Below are 23,089 nucleotides of genomic sequence, written 5' to 3'. Positions count from 1 at the left end.
TGTTTATATTTTGATGAGATGTTTTATTGTTTACCTGTGCAGCATTGAATTTTTGCCTGATTTGTAAGCCATCTTGAGTTCCCTTCAGGGTTGAGAAAGGCAGGGTAGAAATGAAGTAAATATAAAAATAAATAAACGAGGGATTTCAATTAATTTGTAGCAGAACTAGCTAATGAAAACAGTCCCTCCCTCCCAATCAAAATTAAGGACTTATTGAAGAAGTCAGTGAAGAATGAGATAAAAATGTGAGAAAACATTCTTCACCATGTCTAAGGCTACATCTTGAGATACCTCCCATTCCTGTTGTAGGCAAGGCATTTCTTGAAGATGCCTGTCTGAAGTAGCTAGACAGGCTTAATTCCCTGCAGTGGTCTGTATCCAAACAGCACTGACGACAGCAAGCAAAGTGCTACGTGTATGACTCACATTTTCCTAGCTAGAACTTAAAAATAACTTGCTCAGAATCATTTGTTGATTCTGATTCATTAACATTTTCAACAATAAATGTAAAATTCATCATCTTAATAGTTAATGCCAACAACATTAAAATTTTGAATCAAGTAGCCATGTTCTTTACATGAGAGGCTAATTTGAAGTGGCATCAGTTTTGGTAGTTTTTAATTTAATTTAATTAGATCATTATTTATAATTTACTTGGCAAATTAATTTTAAACATTTTTATTTATTTATTTATTTTAGGAAGCCGTTTAACATTCATGCCAATATTTGCAAGCTCTAGACTTGGTTTCCAATCAGGGATTCTTCCCACTCTAGAGTATAACAACCTCTTGATATGTTGGGAAATGGCTATTGATATGTTTATCATCAGCCATTTCCTCCATTAAAATAACAATCAACTCTTTTTTACTTCTTCTTTCAATCAATTTGTCTTGTTATGCCTCATAATAATCATTGGCGGTGGGAGCAATGTCTCCGAAAAAGAGGAATATCTGAATCCAAATTATGAAAGGAAACATCTGCTTTGACAAATGAGAAGTGATTTCCCTGTCTGTAAAGGACTGGCTGTATTAGGAGACCGAGTGAGGAACCTACCTCAGATGGTGGAGATTAGGCCCCTTCTACTTTGCATATAATCCAGATTATCAAAGCAGATAATCCACATTATTGGCTTTGAACTGGGTTATGAGTCTACACTACCAAATAACCCAGTTCAAAGCTGATAATCTGCTTTTTTTTTTTTTTGCCAGTGTAGAAGAGGCCTCAGAAAACAAATGATGATCAGACATTTGTGGATGGAGATCTTCCAAATTTGCTTGCACATATGAGACAATCCATCTTTTTAACAAGTTCTTGTATCATATTGTAAAAGACGAGTTGGAATATTTATGAAAAGCTTAAATATGAAATATAAATCCGCATATTCCACATGCCATGGGGTCTTGAAGCTACCTCAGTTTGAACACACACACAATTTATCACAAAAGAAACAAGTGTGAGATTTTACTCAAGAGTATTTATTGAATTCACATTTTATTTTGTTTAAATATTGTGTAATAAGCCACTTCCAAGAAATGCACTTAAAACATAAGAATATATTACTGATCTTTGTCACATCTTTATATATATACATAGAGGGCTCTCCAATCTTCCATACAAAAGTGTTTTGGTTGTGAGCGAATGAACAACTGTTGGCCTATCTTACAAAACAGCAAACCTGACCTCTCAACTGGATCTGACCCTTGTAGCGCCACCTCTGTTTCCCTAGGAAATATTTAGTTGCTTGTTAAAACCACATGTAGATTACAAAAAGAGAACACCTGAGTTCTCTTAGACATATTTCTTGATCTCATCATATAATACTAATACAAAAGCACCGCCCATGCCTCTCAACACGTTGGACCAGGCGCCTTTGAAGAATGCCTTGCCTCCTTCATCTTTTGCTATCTTCTTCCAGCAGTCGATTGTGCCCTTGTACATGATATCAGCTGTGAAAGACAACATGTGCAGGTAAAGCATATTGTATCCAGATGTCTTACTTAGAGAAGAAAAATGACAAAGAAACTCAAAATGTCCTATTCAAAAGCTAAGCATTAGAGAAATGGATTGTAGTATCATTCCCCCAGGGGACAAAATGTAACAACAATACTAGCATTGTATACTAAGAGGATACTGGCCCCAAAAGCAACTTTCCTGACCTCCAGAAGAAAAAACGGAAATGCTACTTTTTTGGTCTTTAACTGCTCCAACAGAAGGAGAAACTATTTTTAATGGCTTTCAACCTTTGTCCTGTTTAACCTTGGTAATAATTTAAACTGATTTAAATTACTTCCAAAGAACTATTTAATTTTTTATTTTTAATGGAATAGGTTGGGCAGTATTCTACATCAGCTACTTAGTTGAGTATCCTTATCCAAGTAATCTCTTTGCTCCTTTCCTGAAGCATGATGGAAATGTCATTCATCATTCGCCCATGCTCCAATCACTTCCAATTGACCCCATTCTCCCCAAGCAGCTGATGCCTAGTAAAGTAAGTAGGAGCCAAGTAATTATCATGGCAATCATGTCACCACTGTAACAATTGTGAAAACAGATTTAAAAAAATAAAGGTTTCCCCACATTAAGTCTAGTTGTGTCCGACTCTGAGGGGTGGTGGTCGTCTCCATTTCTAAGCCGAAGAGCTGGCGTTGTCCATAGCCACCTCCAAGGTTATGTGGCCGGCATGACTGCATGGAGCACTGTAAAGCAGTACCTACTGATCTACTCACATTTGCATGTTTCAGAACTGCTAGGTTGGCAGAAGCTGGGGCTAACGGGAGCTCACCCCATCTGTGGATTCGAACGACCGACCCGACCTTCTGATCAGCAAGTTCTGCAGCTTAGCAGTTTAACCCGCTGTGCCACCATGGCCCAGATTTACACACCCATAATTGAATTTTGGTGTAGCTAAACAATATTGTTTAATGTAACCTCACTACATAATTTTCTTTTTTTTTTTTCATCTCAGGAGCGACTTCAGAAACTGCAAGTTGCTTCTGGTTTGAGAGAATTGGCCTTCTGCAAGGACGTTACCCAGGGAACACCCGGATGTTTTGATGGGTTTTTTTACCATCCTTGTGGGAGGCTTGTCTTATGTCCCTGCATGGGGAGCTGGAGCTGACAGAGGGAACTCATCCGCACTCTCCCTGGATTCAAACCTACGACCCGTTGGGTCTTCAGTCCTGCCAGCACAAAGGTTTAACCCATTGCACCACCATATAGTTTTCATTAAAAGGGTAGTACATAATAAGCAATTACACTAGAACTGCTTACAGTGTAATTTTCTATTAACAAAAATTGAATCCTTTACATTGATATCTGGATCCTTCTTCTGTTTTCAGATCTACACAAACTGTTCAAATTCTCTAGTCATTGACCTTCTCTGTGATTACATTCAGAGAGAAGTGAAATAATAAGAGAAAGAGACTGAGTATGTTACGTATAGCACCTGCAAAATAAAATTGTTCAAGTTGTATCTTACTTGTTTGATTCAAGGTGTCTATAAAGTTTCTTAAACATTGTAAAGAAACTTTATGGACACCCTGTATATCCTGCTTTTCCCCAAATAGAACTCATAAACTGCTATTAGAATATTCATGGCATATCTATATAAATAAAAATGTAATGTTAGTTTGTGGGATTAACATAACCCAAAAACCACTGGACGAATTGACACCAAATTTGGACACAATACATGTATCAGGCCAACAAGTGACCATCACTCATAAAAACACTCAAAAACACAATAAAAAGGACCTAAAAGGCAAAAAAAGCAAAAAGATTCTACAGCGCATGCGCAAAACCACTTATATATATATATATATATACACACACACACAAACACACACATATATGTATATACACAAATATATACACACACATATACACGCACAAAACACGTATAGGGCCACAGACATGCATGGCAGGAGACGGGTAGTATGTAATAAGAAGTAAATCTACTTAATTCACAGTATCGTAAACCTAACTTTTAAAAAGGTATCAATTGAATTTAATCAGTGTGTTTCTAAGTACAGTAAATATACTTTAATAAGAAATAAATCAATTTAGTTCACAGTATCGTAAACCTAACTTTTTAAAAAAAGTATCAACTGAATTTTCTCAGTCTTTTTCTAAGTACAGGCAGTCCCCAAGTTACAAACATCCAACTTACAAACAACTCTTAGTTAAGAACAGGGTGAGACAATAGGAAGTGAGAGAAAACTATCCCTCGGAAGGGAATTTCACTCTTGAAAGAGTTATCATGAGGAAAAGGTGCCTCAACTAAAGCTTTATCACTAATCCTTGTTTCCACAACAAGCCAATGTTTTCAAAATCCAATTATCACAGGGACAGAAAGCGAGGTGAAATCTGAACAGGGACACAGGCAGCAAAGCAAACACAAGGGTGTTAACCCTTCCTATGCTATCCAAAGCTAGCTATACACACACACACACACACACACACACTTGACTGGAGTTACACTGCCCTGACTTACATACAAATTCAACTTCAGAACAAACCTACAGAACCTATCTTGTTCATAACTTGGGGACTGCCTGCACAGAATGGTACTGTATGCCAAAATAAATCTGTTCAAATGAAGGGAAGCAATTAACTCTTCTTATTTTCTCTGGGTCTGGGTGGACTATATAAAAGAAGGGTTACTTTCTTACCTCCTTTCCTGCCAGACTGCATCATCATCCTACGTCGGACGGTGTCAAAGGGGTAGGAGACCAATCCTGCCACGGCAGTAACAGTCTGGGCTATCATCCAGCTTACAATAATGTGCACATTCTTTGGATCAGGAAGCATACCTGTCATCGAGAAGAAATTGCCCAAAGATGGAGGGAATAAGTGAAGGAGAGTTGGAAGAAAAGATCATCACCACCAGCAAACCATCTCTAGCTTATTAACAAGCATGGTCCTGTTAATTCAGGCCGCACAGTAGACAAGCACTTAATTTCGCAATGGCAGAACTGCAGATTAATTTTGCAGTGTTTGTAAAGCGGAACAAACTGATTTCTGGAAGCCTCTGATAGGCAATTAGAAATCCACTAAATTAATACTGCATGCATCCTTCAAGAAGCTCACAGTGGGAAAAATTAATCAAGTTTTACTAATGGTAATATGAATCAGGCTCGCAAGAAAAATTGAATTGGACCACAGGTCATTAACCACCATCTATACCTACTTACTGTATATACTCGAGTATAAGCCTAGTTTTTCAGCCCCTTTTTAGGCTAAAAAACTCTCCCTTGGCTTATACCTGAGTCAAGATTATTCATTATTATTATCATCATCACCATCATTTTACTCTATAATTACTGTTATTACATTTCCATTATTTTACTTTATTATTATTATTAAATTTATTATTTTACTCTATTATTATTGGAAGGATACACAAGCATATTTACATTGAAGAAGGTTAGAATAATGGTTTAATCAGAGTTGGACAGTCCTATCTTAAATTACAGTTTTATGTAAATATTCAAAAACATTTCACCTAATGATGCCTCAATTAATATCATTGTATTGGTACCTATTTTTATTTCAAAATTTATCAATAGCTGCTGCATTTCCAGCCCGCAGCTCATATTCAAAGTCAATCTGTTTTCCCCATTTTTTGTGGTAAAATTAGGTGCCTTGGCTTATATTTGGGTTGGCTTATATTCGAGTATATATGGTAATTAGAAGTAAAATACACTGAACTCAATGGGGCTTTTGTTTAGTGGACACTTAAGAATCCTTTGGCCAGAAGAGAAATTGTTAGCTTCCCATGGACAACGGCTTGCTCTCTAAAAAGACCTCTTGGCCAGTAAGAAGACATATGTTGTGGTTCGGCCAGAGGATGAAGACGAGGGGATGGTTCAATCAGAGGTTGTGAGGGATGATGGGCTTTCCGGTCTGGGAAATGAGGGGATTTTGGATCATGATTCTCTATGAGAGAATGACTGTGTGTCTGGTCAGATAGAAATGGCTTTAGAGCAGGGAGGAGATGGAGATGCTTTGGCATGGGAAGATAAGGAGGACCTTTCCCCTGGTCATTCCTTGGCAACGGAAGATAAAGAGCTAGAAGAGAAATATCTTTCCCTTAGGAAAACACCTGTATGGGACTCAATTTACAGGAAAAGGGAGTGAGATTATGAAGGTCACAGAGAATTTGTGAGAAATCAGTGAAAGATACCAGTGAGAAATCCTTGAAACAGGGCAGATGTCAAAGGCATGACTTCATGGCTTGTGGATCTTAAATTATGATGTTGTTTACTGAAAGGGTTAGATCAGGCAACACTGCGTTACCATATACATCTTGGGTCTTGTTGTCATTTCACATTCATGTTTATGTCTAAGATCTTTGAGAAAGTCTTGTGCTCATATCCATGGATTCATATTTTGGAAGCAGTTCTTGTATTCCTGGTTATAGATTTATGCCTATGTTTTGATTCCTGGTTATGGATTTATGCCTATGTTTTGATTCCTGTCTTTTTCATGTACCTTGTTTTGAACAGAATTTTGCTGTTTGGACTATTGCCTTTTGAAGGCCTTTTTTCCTATTGCTTTTTGGACATTGTTTTCTATATTACCTTTGGCCTTTTTATATGTGCTTTCTTCAATAAACCGTTTAGTTAGTAATATCGGACTCTTGTGTGCTGTGGGATGCAAAGGTGATTCCAGGCTAGAGTGCAACAAAATATGAGGAAAAGTATTAAACACTTGATAATAAACAAAATAAAATTATTCTTTTAAAAAATTCTAAAACCACAATATGTTTTAAAAATAGTTAAAGATAGCTAGAAAGGCCACCTCTAATTTTGAGAAGCAAAGACCAAGCAAAACAGCACGATCTTTGCTGCCGACTGGAGATTTCCTTCTGATCTGGAGCCAGACTTCCATGGTGGTGCTACAAAAAAGGCAGTCCTAGGCCCCTTGTACGCTGCCATATAATCCAAATTATCAAAACAGATAATACACATTATCTGCTTTGAACTGGATTATATGAGTCCACACTGTCATATAATCCAGTTCAAAGAAGATAATCTGGACTTTATATGACAGTGTAGAAGGGGTCCTAGCCGGCCTTGAAGAAGGGGAGGTAAGTACAAGCAACAATGTCACCACCGCTTGAATGATGATAGGAAGCCTGCAAGAAAAGAATACAGAGGTGGGCTAGTAGTGTATTCAGCTAACAGGCAAGATCAAAATTCCAAATTGCCTGATTGGATTGGTAACTAAAAAAATAGGTTACTCATCAACATCTCCTTTTAAACCTTTTGACTTTGAAGTCAAAGAATATTACAAAGACCATATCACACTAGCTCTTCACATGATGAATCATAATTCTCATGAACCTTCGAAAAGAATGGATGAGAAGAATAAAAGATATTTAAAAGAAAGGGGAAGAAAACTCTGGTTGAATCTCGATTACGAATAGATATCAAGCTTTCAAGCCAGAAAAATACCATTCTGGGGGTCCATGTGCATATATTTAATATCTCTATCTGATAAAGTAAGATATTTACAGTATTCTGCCACTTCTGATATTTATTTACTATATTTATATCCTTCCCTTCTCAACCCCGAAGGGGACTCAAGGCAGCTTTAAGCAGAGGCAAAATTCAGTGCCTTAAACAATTAAATAACATTTAGTTACAAATGTAAACGAGGTTAAAAACAATTAAAACATAAACAATACCACTTACAGCTATAAAATCACATTATGCACAATCAAGGTTGGGCCATTCCAATGATCGTTACACATAAATCAAAGTCATCTATTGCACTGTATTAGTTGCCGAAGGCTTGGTCACAAAGCCATGTTTTCACCTTTTTTCTGAAAGTCAGGAGGGAAGGGGCTGATCTAATACCACTGGGGAGGGAGTTTCATAGCCGGGGAGCCACCACTGAAAAGGCCCTGTCTCTCGTTCCCACCAACCATGCCTGCAAAGGAGGCAGGATCGAGAGCAGGGCCTCTCTATGTGATCTCAATCTCCCATATGGTTCATAGGAGAGATATGTTCGGACAGGTAAGCTGGGCCAGAACCGTTTAGAGCAACCTTTCTCAACCTAGGGGTCGGGACCCCTAGGGGGGTCACGAGGGGGTGTCAGAGGGGTCACCAAAGACCATCAGAAAACATGGTATTTTCTGTTGATCATGGGGATTCTGTGTGGGAAGTTTGGCTCAATTCTATCGTTGGTAGGGTTCAGAATGGTCTTTGATTGTAGGTGTACTATAAATCCCAGCAACTACAACTCCCAAATGTCAAGGTCTATTTTACCCAAACTCCACCAGTGCTCATATTTGGGCATGTTGAGTATTCGTGCCAAGTTTGGTCCAGATCCATCATTGTTTGAGTCCATAGTGCTCTCTGGATGCAGGTGAACTATAACTCCAAAACTCAAGGTCAATGTCCAGCATACCCTTCCAGTATTTTCTGTTGGTCATGGGAGTTCTGGGACCAAGTTTGGTTCAATTCCATCACTGGTGGAATTCAGAATGCTCTTTGATTTTAGGTGAACTATAAATCCCAGCAACTACAACTCCCAAATGACAAAATCAATCCCCCACTCCCAACCCCACCAGTACTCAAATTTGGGCATATCAGGTATTTGTGCCAAATTTGGTCCAGTGAATGATAATACATCCTGCATATCAGATATTAACATTACGATTCAGAACAGTAGCAAAATTGCTGTTATGAAGAAGCAACAAAAATAATTTTATGACTGGGGGTCACCACAACATGAGGAACTGTATTAAGGGGTCGCGTCATTAGAAAGGTTGAGAAGCACTGGTTTAGAGCTTTTTTAAATATCTCTATAAAAATCACCAGATGTCTCTTGCTTACCCTTAGCTGTGTCATAGATGCCAAAATATGCTGCTCTGTAGATAATGATGCCCTGGACTGACACATTGAATCCCAAGTAGAGACCCTTGAGGCCATCAGATTTGTAGATCTTGGCAATACAGTTGCCGAGCCCAGTGAACTGCCTCTCACTCGCGCCTTTGCCCACATCAGCCGCTAGCCTGGTCCTGGCAAAATCCAGAGGGTAAACGAAGCAGAGCGAGGTTGCTCCTGCAGCACCCCCAGAGGCCAGGTTGCCGGCAAAGTAGCGCCAGAATTGCTTGTGCTTATCCACGCCCCCAAGGAAGATCTGCTTGTACTTGTCCTTGAAAGCAAAGTTGAGGGCCTGGGTGGGGAAGTACCGGATGACATTGGCCAGGTTGCCTCTCCAGAAGGAAATGATGCCTTGCTCTTTGGGGATCCTTACCACACAGTCCATGATCCCTTTGTATTGGTTCGCGGCTGTGATCTGTTGGCTGGCGTGCTGGACCTGTTTGAAGGTAAAAGAGCAGAACGGGATGGGGAATGGAAAAGAAGAATCACATGAACCATGCCAATAATGGAAAAGAGCAGCCATTTCTGCTATTGCAACTGCAGTCTCATCATTTACTGCCAAAACTGGCCATGTACTTGAGATTAACACAGGACAAACGCACAGCAGTTACACAGAATGCCCAACTATGGTAGTTATGGTAGTTGCCTGGAACGCAACCTCTTGCAAGAGAGAATTCACACCATCCGCAAAGAACTTGCAAACACAGACAAGGAACTGTTACATCTCCATATCCTCAAGCAGACAAGAGTTCTTTCTCCCACCCTGGACATTCCACAGATATATAAATCCCACTTGCCTAGTTTCCAACAGACCTCACAACCTCTGAGGATGCCTGCCATAGATGTGGGCAAAACGTCAGGAGAGAATGCTTCTGGAACATGGCCATACATCCCAGAAAACTCACAACAACCCAGTGATTCTGGTCATGAAAGCCTTCGATAACATATATGGTAGTTAACTTGAGGATCAGAACTGGACAGTTTCTTTTCCCTCATCCAGATAATCATTACCTCCCAATTATATAAAATGTTTGCAATTGACACTGTAATTCAATTTCCGTTATCAAGCCTGAACCTTCAATTACACTATGCAACAAAATTTGAAAAAAAAATCAGTTCCTGTTTTGAAAGTGTCATTTCCTGTTTAATTGTGTGATACTTTCTTTGAAAGTAACTATTAGACTCCAGAAACTTTGTTTTTTGTGGCTGCCACAAACTACATCGAATTGGTTGAGATTCTATGAAATATTCATTGAAAAACTACAGCAAAATGTGCTGGAGGACGTCCCGCAAACCAATGTTTTTGCTGTTTAATAAACCTTTTCCTTGTTTTTATAATAGAACCAATTAGGAAATGACATTTATAACCCAGGAACAAAAATTATGTTACATAGTGTTATTTTGGATCTACAACATAAAAAGGAACAATGCTATTTTCAGCAAAAAGGGAAATGATCAAGTCATGCCATCTTTCTTCCATCTATGTCACCTTCCAAAGAAAAGTCCTTTGGTTGACCTCTGTTCACTACACCACAGACACTGGTAGCAGAACACATCTGTATACTGGCCCAGTTAAATATTCCAAGTCTAAAATCCAAATTCTAGTCCTTACTGGGTAATCTGTCTCTTTCATCCTGAACTACCTCAGGGTCCTTCCACACAGCTGAATAAAATCCCACATTTTCGGCTTTGACCTGGAATATATGGCAGTGTGGACTCAGATAATCCAGTTCAAAGCAGATATTGTGGGATATTCTGCCTTGATATTCTGGGATATATGGCAGTGTGGAAGGGCCCTCAAACACATTAAAGGAAAGCCAATATTTAAATCTAAATAACAACCCATATATATATATATATATATATATATATGCATGCAAATATCAGTTTTAATTATTTGATTGACAATGTATACATTTCATCTTGATGAAGGAGTTTGAAGAGAGGATCACAACTCAGATCACAGTCATTAGGGTGACCTTGGGCAAGTCACATTCATAGGCCCCTTCTACACTGCCATATAATCCAGATTATCAAAGCAGATCATCCACATTATCTGCTTTGAACTGGATTATGAGTCTACACTGCCATATAATGCAGCCCAAAGCAGATAATATGTTTTTATATGAGTGTAGAAGATACCTCAGTCTCAGAACGAATCTGCTCTGAACGAATCTTGCCCAGAAAACCCTGTGACAGGTTTGCTTTAAGATTGCCATAAATTAGAAACAAATCAATACCAAACAACAAATGGGGCCCAAACCCCTAAAGCAGAGATCCTCAAACTAAGGCCCACAAGCCCAATGTGGCCCTCCAAGGTCATTGACCCAGTTTGCACCCTAAACTTTAGACTTAGGGTCGGTCTAAGGACCCTTCCACACAGCCCTATATCCCAGAATATAAAGGCAGAAAATCCCACAATATCTGCTTTGAACTGGGTTATGAGTCCACCCTCAGATAATGTGGGTTTTTCTGCCTTGATATTCTGGGATATAGAGCTGTGTGGAAGGGCCCTAAATCTGAAACAACTTGAAGACACACAATGACAACACCAATCCTAATTAATTTGACTATGGGCCCTTCCTCTGAGGATGCCTGCCATAGATGCAGGCGAAATGTCAGAAGAGAATTCTTCTAGAACATGGCTATACAGCCCGAAAAACCTACAACCCAGTGATTCCTGCCATGAAAGCCTTTGACAATACAATATATGCAATGGTACACATAGCCAGGGGCTGCAAAGGAGTTTCCTTCAAAATTCAGTGTGCATCTGCAGGGCAACTTGACACCACATTAAATGCCATGGGGGGGGGGGGGTGTTTTGGTGAAGCCCCAACAGCAAGGAAGGCTGAAGACCTACAGTTCCTGCTTTGAACTGGATTATCTGAGGGCCCTTTCACACAGCCCTATATTCCAAAATATCAAGGCAGGAAATCCCACATTATCTTAGTGTGGAACTCAGATAACCCAGTTCAAAGCAGATATTATGGGATTTTCTGCCTTGATATCCTGGGATATAGAGCTGTGTGAAAGGGCCCTATGGACCTTTCTCTATTGCCCTCTATCCCAGGATCTGATCCCTGATTATCTGATTTAAACTGGATTAGATGTGTCCCCATTGCAAAATAATCTGGGATAAGAGGATAATCTGGTATCAGATCCTGGGATATAGGAGCAATGTGGAAGGGGTCTGAGTCTACTTTATACCAGTCCTGTGCTATAAAGAGAGCGGGTGTGTGTGTGTGCTGTGCTAAATCTTGTGTAACCAGAACTGCCCAAATGGAGTTTCCATATTTAGACTCTTGACGCTAGTGCCCACCTGACTCTATGCATTCCTGCCCCAAGTCTCAAGTCAGGGCTCTCCCAAGTTAAAACCATGGAGCAAAACCCTTTGCCTTCCAAAAGCAGCCTGGGGATTCACTTTGAAGGGGATTCAATTCACATAGAAGGAGGTTAAAAAGGGTGAATCATTGCAAGAGTGCTATACTAATAATATAATATATTATATGCTATACTCATAATATAATGTAATATAATAATAATATATTATAATATATATTTTATATTACATGTAATATTATGTGTTGTTGGACTTGGACTCATGTTAGCCGCTCCGAGTCCCTTGGGGAGATGGTGGCGGGGCATAAATAAAGTTATTATTATTATTATTATATTACTAATAACATTACAATATAATGGTATACTACAAAATAGTAATATATAATACTGATATTGTACTATGCTAATAATATAATATATTGTGTGTGTATATATATATATATCTCTTGTAATTCGCTCTGAGTCCCCTTTGGGGTGAGAAGGGCGGCATATAAATGTCGTAAATAAATAAATAAATAAATAAATATGAGACTGATGGAAGGAATAAATGGGAAATTCTCTCACTTGACTGAAAGCCTGTGTGACAAGTCATCAGCCTCAGAACTGCTTGATTCATTGCAGATACCTTTCTGATGTTAGCTTTGTTACTACTCTTCTCCATGTACATCAACACAAGACCAAAAATGGAACAGCAGTTTTATCATCTCAAGTCTCCCCCACGTCCATTTGGGGCCACTTTGAATAAACACGGGTCTGTCCAATACCATCTCGAGATTTAATTTGGAAGATCACCAAGACTATCCTGTCCAAACCCAGACATGTAGAATGCATAACTATCTATGCCTGTTGCTCCCTTCAGCTGGGAAGCCTATGCCCTTCTCTTGCAGTCTCTCTAGCAAGGAGGCGCGCGCCAGGCACGTGCCTCGTTTTTTCCCGGGAAACCACCCCTTTCCCGCCCCCTGACTTACCTGGAGCAGCAGCTTCACCCTCTCGATGGGCGCCACGGCCGTTTTGGAGATGGCAGCGGCGATCCCGCCGGCCAAAAAGTCCTTCAGGAAGCTGAGCGCTTGGTCACCCATGCTGTCGGGTTGGTCGTTTGGTTAGTTGCTTGGAAAACCCAAAACCAAGGCGCTTCCCCACCCAGCAACACCCCTGGCCTCAACCAAAGCGACCTCCAAATGGACGGGGCGTCCCTTTTCGCGGGTATTTATACTCCCCACGGCGCCCTGGGTCTCGCGAGAAGGGAGGGGGGCTGCTCTGTATGCGTATTGGCCAGGACCCCCAGGCCACCAATGCGTTTGGAGGGCATCAGGGCAGCGCTGCTATGACCCTGCGCTTCCCATCAAGGCGCAAGGGCAAAAGAAAGTTATCTCCTCCGCCCTGCCTGCCTCCCTCCCTCCTTTTCGGAGGGTGCAATGGGGCACGGCATGTGCTCCCGCGTTTATTAATAGCCCTGGGAGGGGAGGGCTGGGGAAGCGAGCGCTTGGGGGCAAAGCAAGAGGCCAGCCCAAGGCAGAAGCTGTTGATGGATGCGCCCTCGCCTAGACGAGAAGGACTTCCTTCTTCTGGGTTGAGGAGTGGGTTGCTCTTACAGTTAAAGCCCATCCTCCATCCAGCCTGGGCTGAGCCTTATCATTGACCCAGGATGGCCCTGGAAATGGACCTCAGCTCAACCCATACAATCTCAGAGAATCATAGATCCTATTGGAAGAGACCTCATGGGCTATCCAGTCCAACCCCCTGTCAAGAAGCAGGAAAATTGCATTCAAAGCACCGGGACAGATGGCAATCCAGCCTCTGTTTAAAAGCTTCCAAAGAAGGAAACTCCACCACAATCAGGGGCAGAGAGTTCCACTGCTGAACGGCTCTCACAGTTAGGAAGTTCTTCTGAAGGCTCTCACAGTTAGGAAGTTCTTCCTAAAGTTCAGATGGAATCTCCTTTCTTGTAGTTTGAAGCCATTGTTCCGCTTCCTAGTTTCCAGGGAAGCAGAAAACAAGCTTGCTCCCTCCTCCCTATGACTTCCTCTCACATATTTATACATGGCTATCATATCTCCTCTCAGCCTTCTCTTCTTCAGTCTAAACATGCCCAGCTCTTTAAGCTGCTCCTCATAGGGCTTGTTCTCCAGATCCTTGATCATTTTAGTCGCCCTCCTCTGGACACATTCCAGCTTGTCAATCTCTCTCTTCAATAGTGGTACCCAGAATTGGACACAATATTCCAGGTGTGGTCTAATCAAGGCAGAATAGAGGGGTAACATGACTTCCCTGGACCTAGAAGATCTTTTTCACACATACTGCTCTCGAGCCAGGCGTCCCCCATTCTGTATCTTTGATTTCATTTTTTCTGCCTAAGTGGAGTATCTTGCATTTGTCACTGTTGAACTTCATTTTGTTCTTTTTGGCCCATCTCTCTAATCTGTTAAGATCGTTTTGAATTCTGCTCCTGTCTTCTGGAGTATTGGCTCTTCCTCCCAATTTGGTGCTGTCTGCAAACTTGATGATCATACCTTCTAAGCCTTCATCTAACTCATTAATAAAGATGTTGAACAGGACAGGGCCCAGGACGGAACCCTGCAGCACTCCGCTCGTCACTTCTTTCCAGGATGAACCAAACCCAAGTAACGAAGTTGAGGCATTATGTTCATTCAATCCAAATAAATATTGGAATGTTCTTTTTTGGCTTTTTTAATTTTACAAATGAGAGATATGCAGTGTGCCTAGGAATTCATTCATGTTTATTTCACACTATAGCCTGGCCCCACAGCAGTCTGAAGGACCATGAACTGGCCCCTCAGCCTAAAGGCACCAAATCCTGTCTGATCTTGAAAGTTATGCAGTGTCAACCCTGGTTAATACTTGGATGGAAGACTGTCAATGAATGCCAAGTGCTATAGGTTGTATTTCAGAGGAAGGAACTTGCAACACTACCTCCAAGGATTTCTTGCCTAAGGAAACACTACAACATTCGAGAGGTCAACATAAATGGAGAGGTGACTTGAAGGCACATACACACTCACATCCAAGGCAGAGGGAATAGTGGGTTCAGTGTTGGACTCTGGAAGACTAGGATTGAACCCCTGCTAAGCCAGAGAAATCCACTTAAGCAAGTCACATTTTCTCAGCAATGGCAATCCTCCTCTGGACAAATCTTGCCAAGAAAACCCAGCAATGGGGTCACCATAAATTAGAAATTATTTGAAGGCACACAATAATCCTAAGCCAAACATACATTATTTTCCATTTATGTTCACACACACACACATCTCCACATCACACTAGAAGGCACCTAGCCAGGGAACTTGTTACAATATCAACTCAATAACTAACAGCAACTATTTAACAAAATGAGCTTTTTGGATTAACACATTCTTACGGTTCACAACTGGAGGAAGCACATAGCAATAATATGTTTGAACTGACATACAGATCCTGCAAATGAGTTGAAACATAATTGTTATTTTGGATTTTGTTTCTCTGTTTCTCCTTTTTCCTATCTATGCACATAAGAAAAGTGAAAATGTGCATGTGTGATGTGGGTGGGGTGCCCCCTTACACAACAAGCTCCTGCCTCCACAAACAGCTATAGCTCCCACTATACAGGAGTCACCAATAGCCCTCCCTCCAATATTGCAGGTTGTAGTGAGCACCATGAACATGCACAAGAGCCCTGCCAATGTCCTCCACAAACATCATACTGCTCACCACCCTAGTCAAAATTTTGATATGGGGACAATTTTATCCTAGATTTTCTGTTTTAGCTCCAACACAGACACCCCAGTGTTCCTGACTTTCTCCATTGGTGTGGAATAGGCATGACCCCACCCACTGCCTCTCCCTTAACCCTTTCCTATGATGCACAACAAGCAGAGTGGAATTGATCAGCAACTGAACATACTAGAGAGGATTGGGGAGAAAAGTTAGTGTTTGTATGTATGTGGTGTGTATGCAGCAATGTTTTGACTTCCACTTTCATGGGCCACTGCAACCCCCACAAATGACAGACCTGGACCAAACTTGGCACATAGACCCAACATGGCCAACTGTGCATATCGGCGGGATTTGGGGGAGATTGACCTTGTATCTGGGAGATGTAGTTCTTCCTTATCCAGAGAGCACTGAACCCACCCGATGACTGATCTGGATGAAACTTGGCATACAGACCCAACATAGCTAACTGTGCATACAGGCAGTGTTAGGAATGATTGGCCTTGGATCTGGGAGTTGTAGTTCACCCTTACCCAGAGAGCACTAAACTCAATCGACAAATGCCCTTTTCAAATCACCCAAACATCGCTGGGTCCCCAAACTCGTAACAAATTAAAAAATGTATTTGCCTACTGGAAGAAAAAGAGTAGAAAGGGTACCTACAAACCCTCCATGGAAGGAAATTCCACAGCTTGGAAACTGACACTAAGGCCCCATCCACACTGCCATATAGCATCCAGATTGCCTGCTTTGAACTAGATTATATAGTAGTATAAAGTCATGTAATCCAGTTCAAAGCAGATAATGTGGATAATTTGCTTTGATAATCTGGATTATATGGAAGTGTAGGAAGGGTCTAAGAAGGCTCTCTCCCCTAGCCTTACCAAATATTGCTGTGATGGTGGTGGGGCAGAAAGAAAGCCCTCCCTGCAGATCTTGAAAACTGGGCAGAGTATCTGCATCTTGGCATAAGAGCTTGCCAAGAAAAGTAAGAATCCATCTTCTGCAGTCTGAAACCTGTGAGGGAAGTCAATAAAATTCCTAATATATGAATGGTGCAATGATGTTGACAAGGTAGCAAGATCTCTACGCTACCTTTAGAAGTTTTATGAGGAAAATAATTTTGGCAGGTGTTTTATGCCATTGCAGGTTAAAAAATGATGCAAGTAACATTCTCACTTCTCGCTGAGGGATAAAAAGATCCCTCATAGGGGTACCTTGATCTTGGAACACTTTTTAAGTTCAAGGGACAAGAAGTCCTGGATTTGCAAATACTCTACATGTTGAACCCATCTATTTATTTATTTTATTTGCTGCATTTGTTGACCGCCGTTCTCAGCCCTAGGGCGACTCACGGCGGTGTACAACATATAAAAACAATTTACAATAAAGCAATAATCACGAATACACAATAATATAATTACACTAAATAATCCGCTCCGTCTTATCGTAGAATCATAACCAATCTATCTCAGTATTGCATACCCTTTGAACACATCTCTGCCAGCCTTCCTATTGACAATCCTAAAGACTGGATCTACACCAGCATTTCTCAACCTGGGGGTCGGGACCACTGGGAGGGGGTCATGAGGGGGTGTCAGAGGATGGGGCAGAAAGACCATCAGAAAATACAGTATTTTCTGTTGGCCATGGGGGTTTTATGTGGGAAGTTTGCCCCAATTGTACTATTGGTGGGGTTCAGAATGCTCTTTGGCTGCAGATGAACTAGAAATCCCAGCAACTACATCTCCCAAATATCAAGATCTATTTTCCCCAAACTCCATCAGTGCTCATATTTGGCCATATTGAGTATTTGTGCCAAGTTTGGTTCAGATCCATTATTATTTGAGTCCACAGTGCTCTCTGGATGTAGGTGAACTCCAACTCCTAAACTCAAGGTCAATGCCCAACAAACCCTTCCAGTATTTTCTGTTGTTCATGGGGGGGGGGGGGGGGGGGTCAGTGTCTGTGTGCCAAGTTTAGTTCAATTCCACCCTTGGTGGAGTTCATAATGCTCTTTGATTATAGGTGAACTATAAATCCCAGCAACTACAACTCCCAAATGACAAAATCAATTGCCCCCAACCCCACCAGTATTCAAATGTGGGCCTATTGGATAGTTGTGCCAAATTTTGTCCAGTGAATGAAAATACATCCTGTATACAAGATATTTACATTACGATTCACAACAGAAGTGAAAATACAGTTATGAAGTAACAAAGAAAATAATTTTGTAGTTTGGGATCACCACAACATGAGGGATCGTGGCATTAGGAAGGTTGAGAAACAGTGATCTACAGAGCTATGAAAAGTTTATATTCTGCCAGTAAATGATAATTGGGAATCTGAATGATAAGGAGGATACATCTACATTGCAGAATTAATGCATTTTGTCATGGCTCAATGCAGTAGAATCCTGAGATTTACAGTTTGGTGAGTCACCGGATCAAGAGACATTGTAAAACTACAACTCCTACGATTCCATAGCATTGAGCCATGTCAGTCAAAGTGATGTTAAACTGCATTAATGCTACAGTGGAGATCTACTCTAAGAGTGGAATGTTTTCTTCTTTAAGGTACCGGTATTAAATTGTAAATGCTGTGCAGTTTCTTTAAAATTCAATGGAGAAGGCTTTTCAGTTGTCAACAATTCTTCTCCATCTCTGGATATCAGTAGGAAGAATCGATTCTCTTTGTGGTTGTCACTTGCAAGGACAGCCTTTACATGTGATTGGGACACCAATGTCACTGGGGGGAGGGGGCAGGAGCCTGGAGGAGGGCTCCAGGAGCACATGATTAGGAAACGGAAAGTTCGTAATCCAAAATATGAAACGGGAGCACAGGAGGTACTTGTAGAGAGTGTGACATGCTTGCGAACTGACATCATCAGTCTTGTGAGTGCACTAAAATACACACACATCCTTGCCTGTCTTCTTTGCTGAACTGGTATTTCCATATAAAAGGCTAAAGCTATGGTCTTGTGTACACTGTAGGGAGTAAATCCTACAGAACAATGTATATTGTATATAGTATACTGTGATACATCCCACTACTGTAGTGCATAGCACTTTCTTCTATGAAACTGTAACTAAAATGCACAAATGACAACTGACCTCAAATGACACAACTTCTTTGTGCATTTGAAAGCTGCATAGAATCGAAGAGTTGAAATAGACCATAAAGGCTATCCAGTCCAACCCATGCCATGCAAGAACAGATGTGTAGAAATCATCAAGAGTAGTTTTTCATAGTATAAGCTATAAGCAAAATTACCTGCAATAAGTATGCATATTTGTTAAGGAAATTATCTGGTTGTTGATGGCCTCCATGGCAGTGATGGGTGAACCTGCCCTAGGTTGCAGTATGAACTTTAAAGGTTCTATCCAAAGTGATGATGTAAAACTTGGAGCAAATTCGCCTCCCCACTGACATGGGAAACCAGGTCTCATAGTCATGAAGGTCACAAATGCTTCAAATGAAAGACTCAGATGAACTGTTAAGTTCCTGCAACCTCCCCACAAACAAGCAAATACCTACAACTGTTCAGTCAAGCATGCAGTTGTCATGAATACAGCCAGCACTCCATATTTGCTTGGGTTAGGACCTCTGTGAAAGTGAAAAATCGGAAATAAAGAAATGCTGAGAGAACAACCCCCCAGGAATTTCTAGGTCTTTCAGCATGGCTGTATGGTGAACTTCTGCTGGAAGCTGCTCCTAGCATCACATTGGTGGACCTAGAGCAGTGCTTCTCAACCTTCCTAATGCCGAAATTCCCTTAATACAGTTCCTCATGTTGTGGTGACCCCCAACCATAAAATAATTTTCGTTGCTACTTCATAACTGGAATGTTACTACTGTTATGAATCATAATGTAAATATCTGATATGCAGAATGCATTTTCATTCACTGGACCAAATTTGGCACAAATATCCAATATGCACAAATTTGAATACTGGTGGGGGGATTGATTTTGTCATTTGGGAGTTGTATCTGCTGGGATTGCAGCTAGTTCACCTACAATCAAAGAGCATTCTGAACTCCACCAACAATGGAATTGAACCAAACTTGGTACACAGAACTCCCACGATGGACAGAAAATACTGGAAAGGTTTGGTGGGCATTGACCTTGAGTTTTGGAGTTGTAGTTCACCTATATCCAGAGAGCACTGTGGACTCAAAAAATGATGGATCTGGACCAAACTTGGCACAAGTACTCAATATGCCCAAATGCGAACACTGGTGGAGTTTGAGGAAAATAGACCTTGACATTTGGGAGTTGTAGTTGCTGGGATTTATAGTTCACCTAGAATCAAATAGCATTCTGAACCCCACTAATGATAGAATTGGGCCAAATTTTCCACACAGAACTCTTATGACCAACAGAAAATACTGTGTTTTCTTATGGTCTTTGGCGACCCCTCTGACACCCCCTCATAACACCCCCAGGGGTCCTGACCCCCAGGTTGAGAAACACTGACCTAGAGATTCCTAAACAAGTATTCTGTTTAGAAACTCTAGGTCCTTAAGCAAGATTGGGGAAAATTGATCTTAGAATCCCACTGGAGGACATAGGGAGAGATTTTGATCAAATCCATGAATAATGAAATCCACAAAAGCCAAACCACAAACGTGGCGGGATAACAGTATCCCCCCCCCCCCCGAAATACAGAGTAGATGTTTCAGATAACAACATCTCCAATCATGTCTTCTCCTTGGCCCCTTCTACACTGCCATATAATCCAGATTATCAAAGCAGATAATCCAGATAATCTGATTTGAACTGGATTATATGTGTTTACACTGCCCTATATTCCAGTTCAAAGCAGATAATATGGATTTTACATGGCAGGGTAGAAGGGGCCTGATATTGATGATAGTTGTAGTCCAAAGCAGTTCGGAGGCAAGAGATTGGGAAAGGGAGATGTAGTAGCTTCTCCAAAGGAGATCTAGCATGTTGTAGTTGTTAGGGCTTTGGAAACCAGGGTTCAAATCCCCACTCAACCATGAAAACCACACTAGGTAACCTTGGGCCAATCTATCAGTCAAAATGATTGACAAATTCCTTCTGAACAAATGTTGCCAAGAAAAGTCTATAATAAATTGGAAATTAAAAAGTCGAACAATATCGTTTCCAGATCCCTCTGGAACATGAAACATGACTGTCTCTTGTTTCCATCCGAACTTCTTCCATAGTCTGTCATCCCAAAGATCTATGGCTGCAGCTAGTCTGATGTCCATGGCAGTCACTTCAGAGGGGATGAGTGTATGATCAGGGCATGTGTTTATTGCCCTTGCCTGCAGGAAAGGCCATTCAGGTCAGGATCGCTCAGGCCACACAAACCTTGCTTTTAAACCACTTCAGTCCTGGTATAAAGAAATGCATCTCAAATCAATGAAGCCAGAGGAGCCACAACACCACAACTGCAACAGAAGGGATGATAGCACCAGAAACAAATAATCCAACAGCATCAGTATTGCAGCTACTGCTGGATTTTTTTTCCATCCGTGAAGAAAATTTTATTTTATTCCAAAATCGACTTGAGAAACTGCAAATTGATTCTGGTGTGAGAGAATTGGCCATCTGCATAGACGTTGCCCAAGGGACACCTGGATGTTTTACCTGTGAGAGGCTTATCTCATGCATGGGAAGCTGGAGCTGATAGACTGGAGCTCACCCCATCTTGCAGATCCAAACTGCCGATCTTCAGGTCAGCAGTTCAGCTGGCACAAGGGTTTAACCCATTGTGCAGCTGCAGCTGCAAACTAATAATAATACAACAATGGCATAGATAGAACATCATGTGATATGTCCCAGCCAAAAATGGAATTATCCTGCTGCAGTTGCAATTTAGCAACCTCAGGATAAATTCTTAAGTCAACCAAGCTCTGAGAGCAGTTAGACTTCCATTCCCATTGGTACTGCCAATATGGACACTGGCAAAGAATGCCAATAGTGGGCATTTATACATTTCTACAGGGCTTCAGATTGCCATAGCCAATCCTCATATCATTTCAGCTTCATTAGTGGAGATGGCAAATTAATAAAAGAGATTTTTTTTGCAGTGAGACAGGGGAGCTTATGTGCTTGGGACTTGTTCATTGAGCTGAACTATAGATCCCTTGTGAACTTTTATCTTATTTTAGCAGTGGCCTTCTGAAGTGGCTGACTTTTCACCTGAAAGGTACAAAGCCAGAACTCAAGGACTTCTGCTGCCTAGTTGGCTTGGGAAGCACTCTGCTGTAGCAACTGGGTTCTGCCTCTTTTCAAACGCAAGTGTCCTGGGATAACCTTGCAGCTTACTCACTGTAATATTATCCCTGCAACAAATCTCTGGGGAGACTGCTTTCACTCCAAGGCATCTTCTGCCATTCCTACCTTCTAACTTTGCTTTGGAAAATGAACATGAAAGCTTAAAAAATTGAATTGCACAAAATTCTGTTCCAAAATGGCATGTGTCAATACATCTCTATTTTGTGAGATTTTTTTTTTAAAAAAAATCTGTTTTGCATTTGTTCTTCAAAAATAAATATTGTTGTCAGTATTACTTTGCTGGTAATCTGATATGAGTTTTAAAGGCAGGCTTTTAAGAACAAGTCAGGGGCCATTGTGATTTTACTTTTGAATATGTATTAATGCGTTTTATGGAGTTTTATGGATTTTAACGATTAGTTTTTCATTTATACCTTTGATGTTTAATTCTGTCTTCATATTTTAATTTAATATTTAATTTTTGTATATTTTTGGATTTTAAATTGTATTGAAATGAAATGGTTTTAATGTAAGCTGCTTTACGTCTCCTTTGTGGAGAGGAAAAGTGTGGTATAAATTATTATTATTATTATTATTATTATTATTATTATTTTATGTAAATACTCTGGTACAAGCCAGGAAGGGTGGTCTCAGTGATGATCAGCACACACTGGGTGCAGCGCCTAGAGACCTTGGCCTGCACTTAAAAACAATCAGCACTAACAAAATTACCATCTGTCATCTGCAAAAGGCCACCCTGCTTGGATCTGCACACATTATTTGCCAATACATCACACAGTCCTAGACACTTGTGAAGTGTCCAGAGTGGGATCAAATACAAATGCCAGCATAGTGATCTTGTTTGCTGTTTACCAATCTTATGATGTATCAAATTATT

The 23,089-nt window shown here is 40.7% G+C and overlaps 1 protein-coding gene across 1 annotated transcript; it reads right to left on the bottom strand.

Moving 5' to 3' along the window:
- Positions 1-1,454: 1,454 nt before the first annotated feature.
- Positions 1,455-13,544, bottom strand: SLC25A4 (solute carrier family 25 member 4). The gene is made up of 4 exons (XM_060778637.2): positions 13,202-13,544; positions 8,844-9,330; positions 4,671-4,811; positions 1,455-1,946 (listed from the first exon to the last, which is right to left on the bottom strand). Exons 1-4 carry the CDS (start codon positions 13,310-13,312, stop codon positions 1,789-1,791), a joined length of 897 nt encoding a protein of 298 aa, XP_060634620.2. The 5' UTR covers positions 13,313-13,544; the 3' UTR covers positions 1,455-1,788.
- Between the last annotated feature and the right edge of the window lie 9,545 nt (positions 13,545-23,089).

Source organism: Anolis sagrei, chromosome 5, assembly GCF_037176765.1.
Source record: "Anolis sagrei isolate rAnoSag1 chromosome 5, rAnoSag1.mat, whole genome shotgun sequence".
Taxonomy (NCBI): Eukaryota; Metazoa; Chordata; class Lepidosauria; order Squamata; family Dactyloidae; genus Anolis; species Anolis sagrei.
This window is presented reverse-complemented; position numbering and strand designations above follow the sequence as displayed.

Coding starts and splice junctions, on each gene's coding strand:
- SLC25A4 (XM_060778637.2), bottom strand. CDS start 13,312: ATGGGTGACCAAGCGCTCAGCTTCCTGAAGGACTTTTTGGCCGGCGGG. Junction 9,331..13,201: donor GGGTGAAGCTGCTGCTCCAG/GTAAGTCAGGGG, acceptor ACCTTCAAACAG/GTCCAGCACGCCAGCCAACA. Junction 4,812..8,843: donor CATCTATGACACAGCTAAGG/GTAAGCAAGAGA, acceptor TCTCGATGACAG/GTATGCTTCCTGATCCAAAG.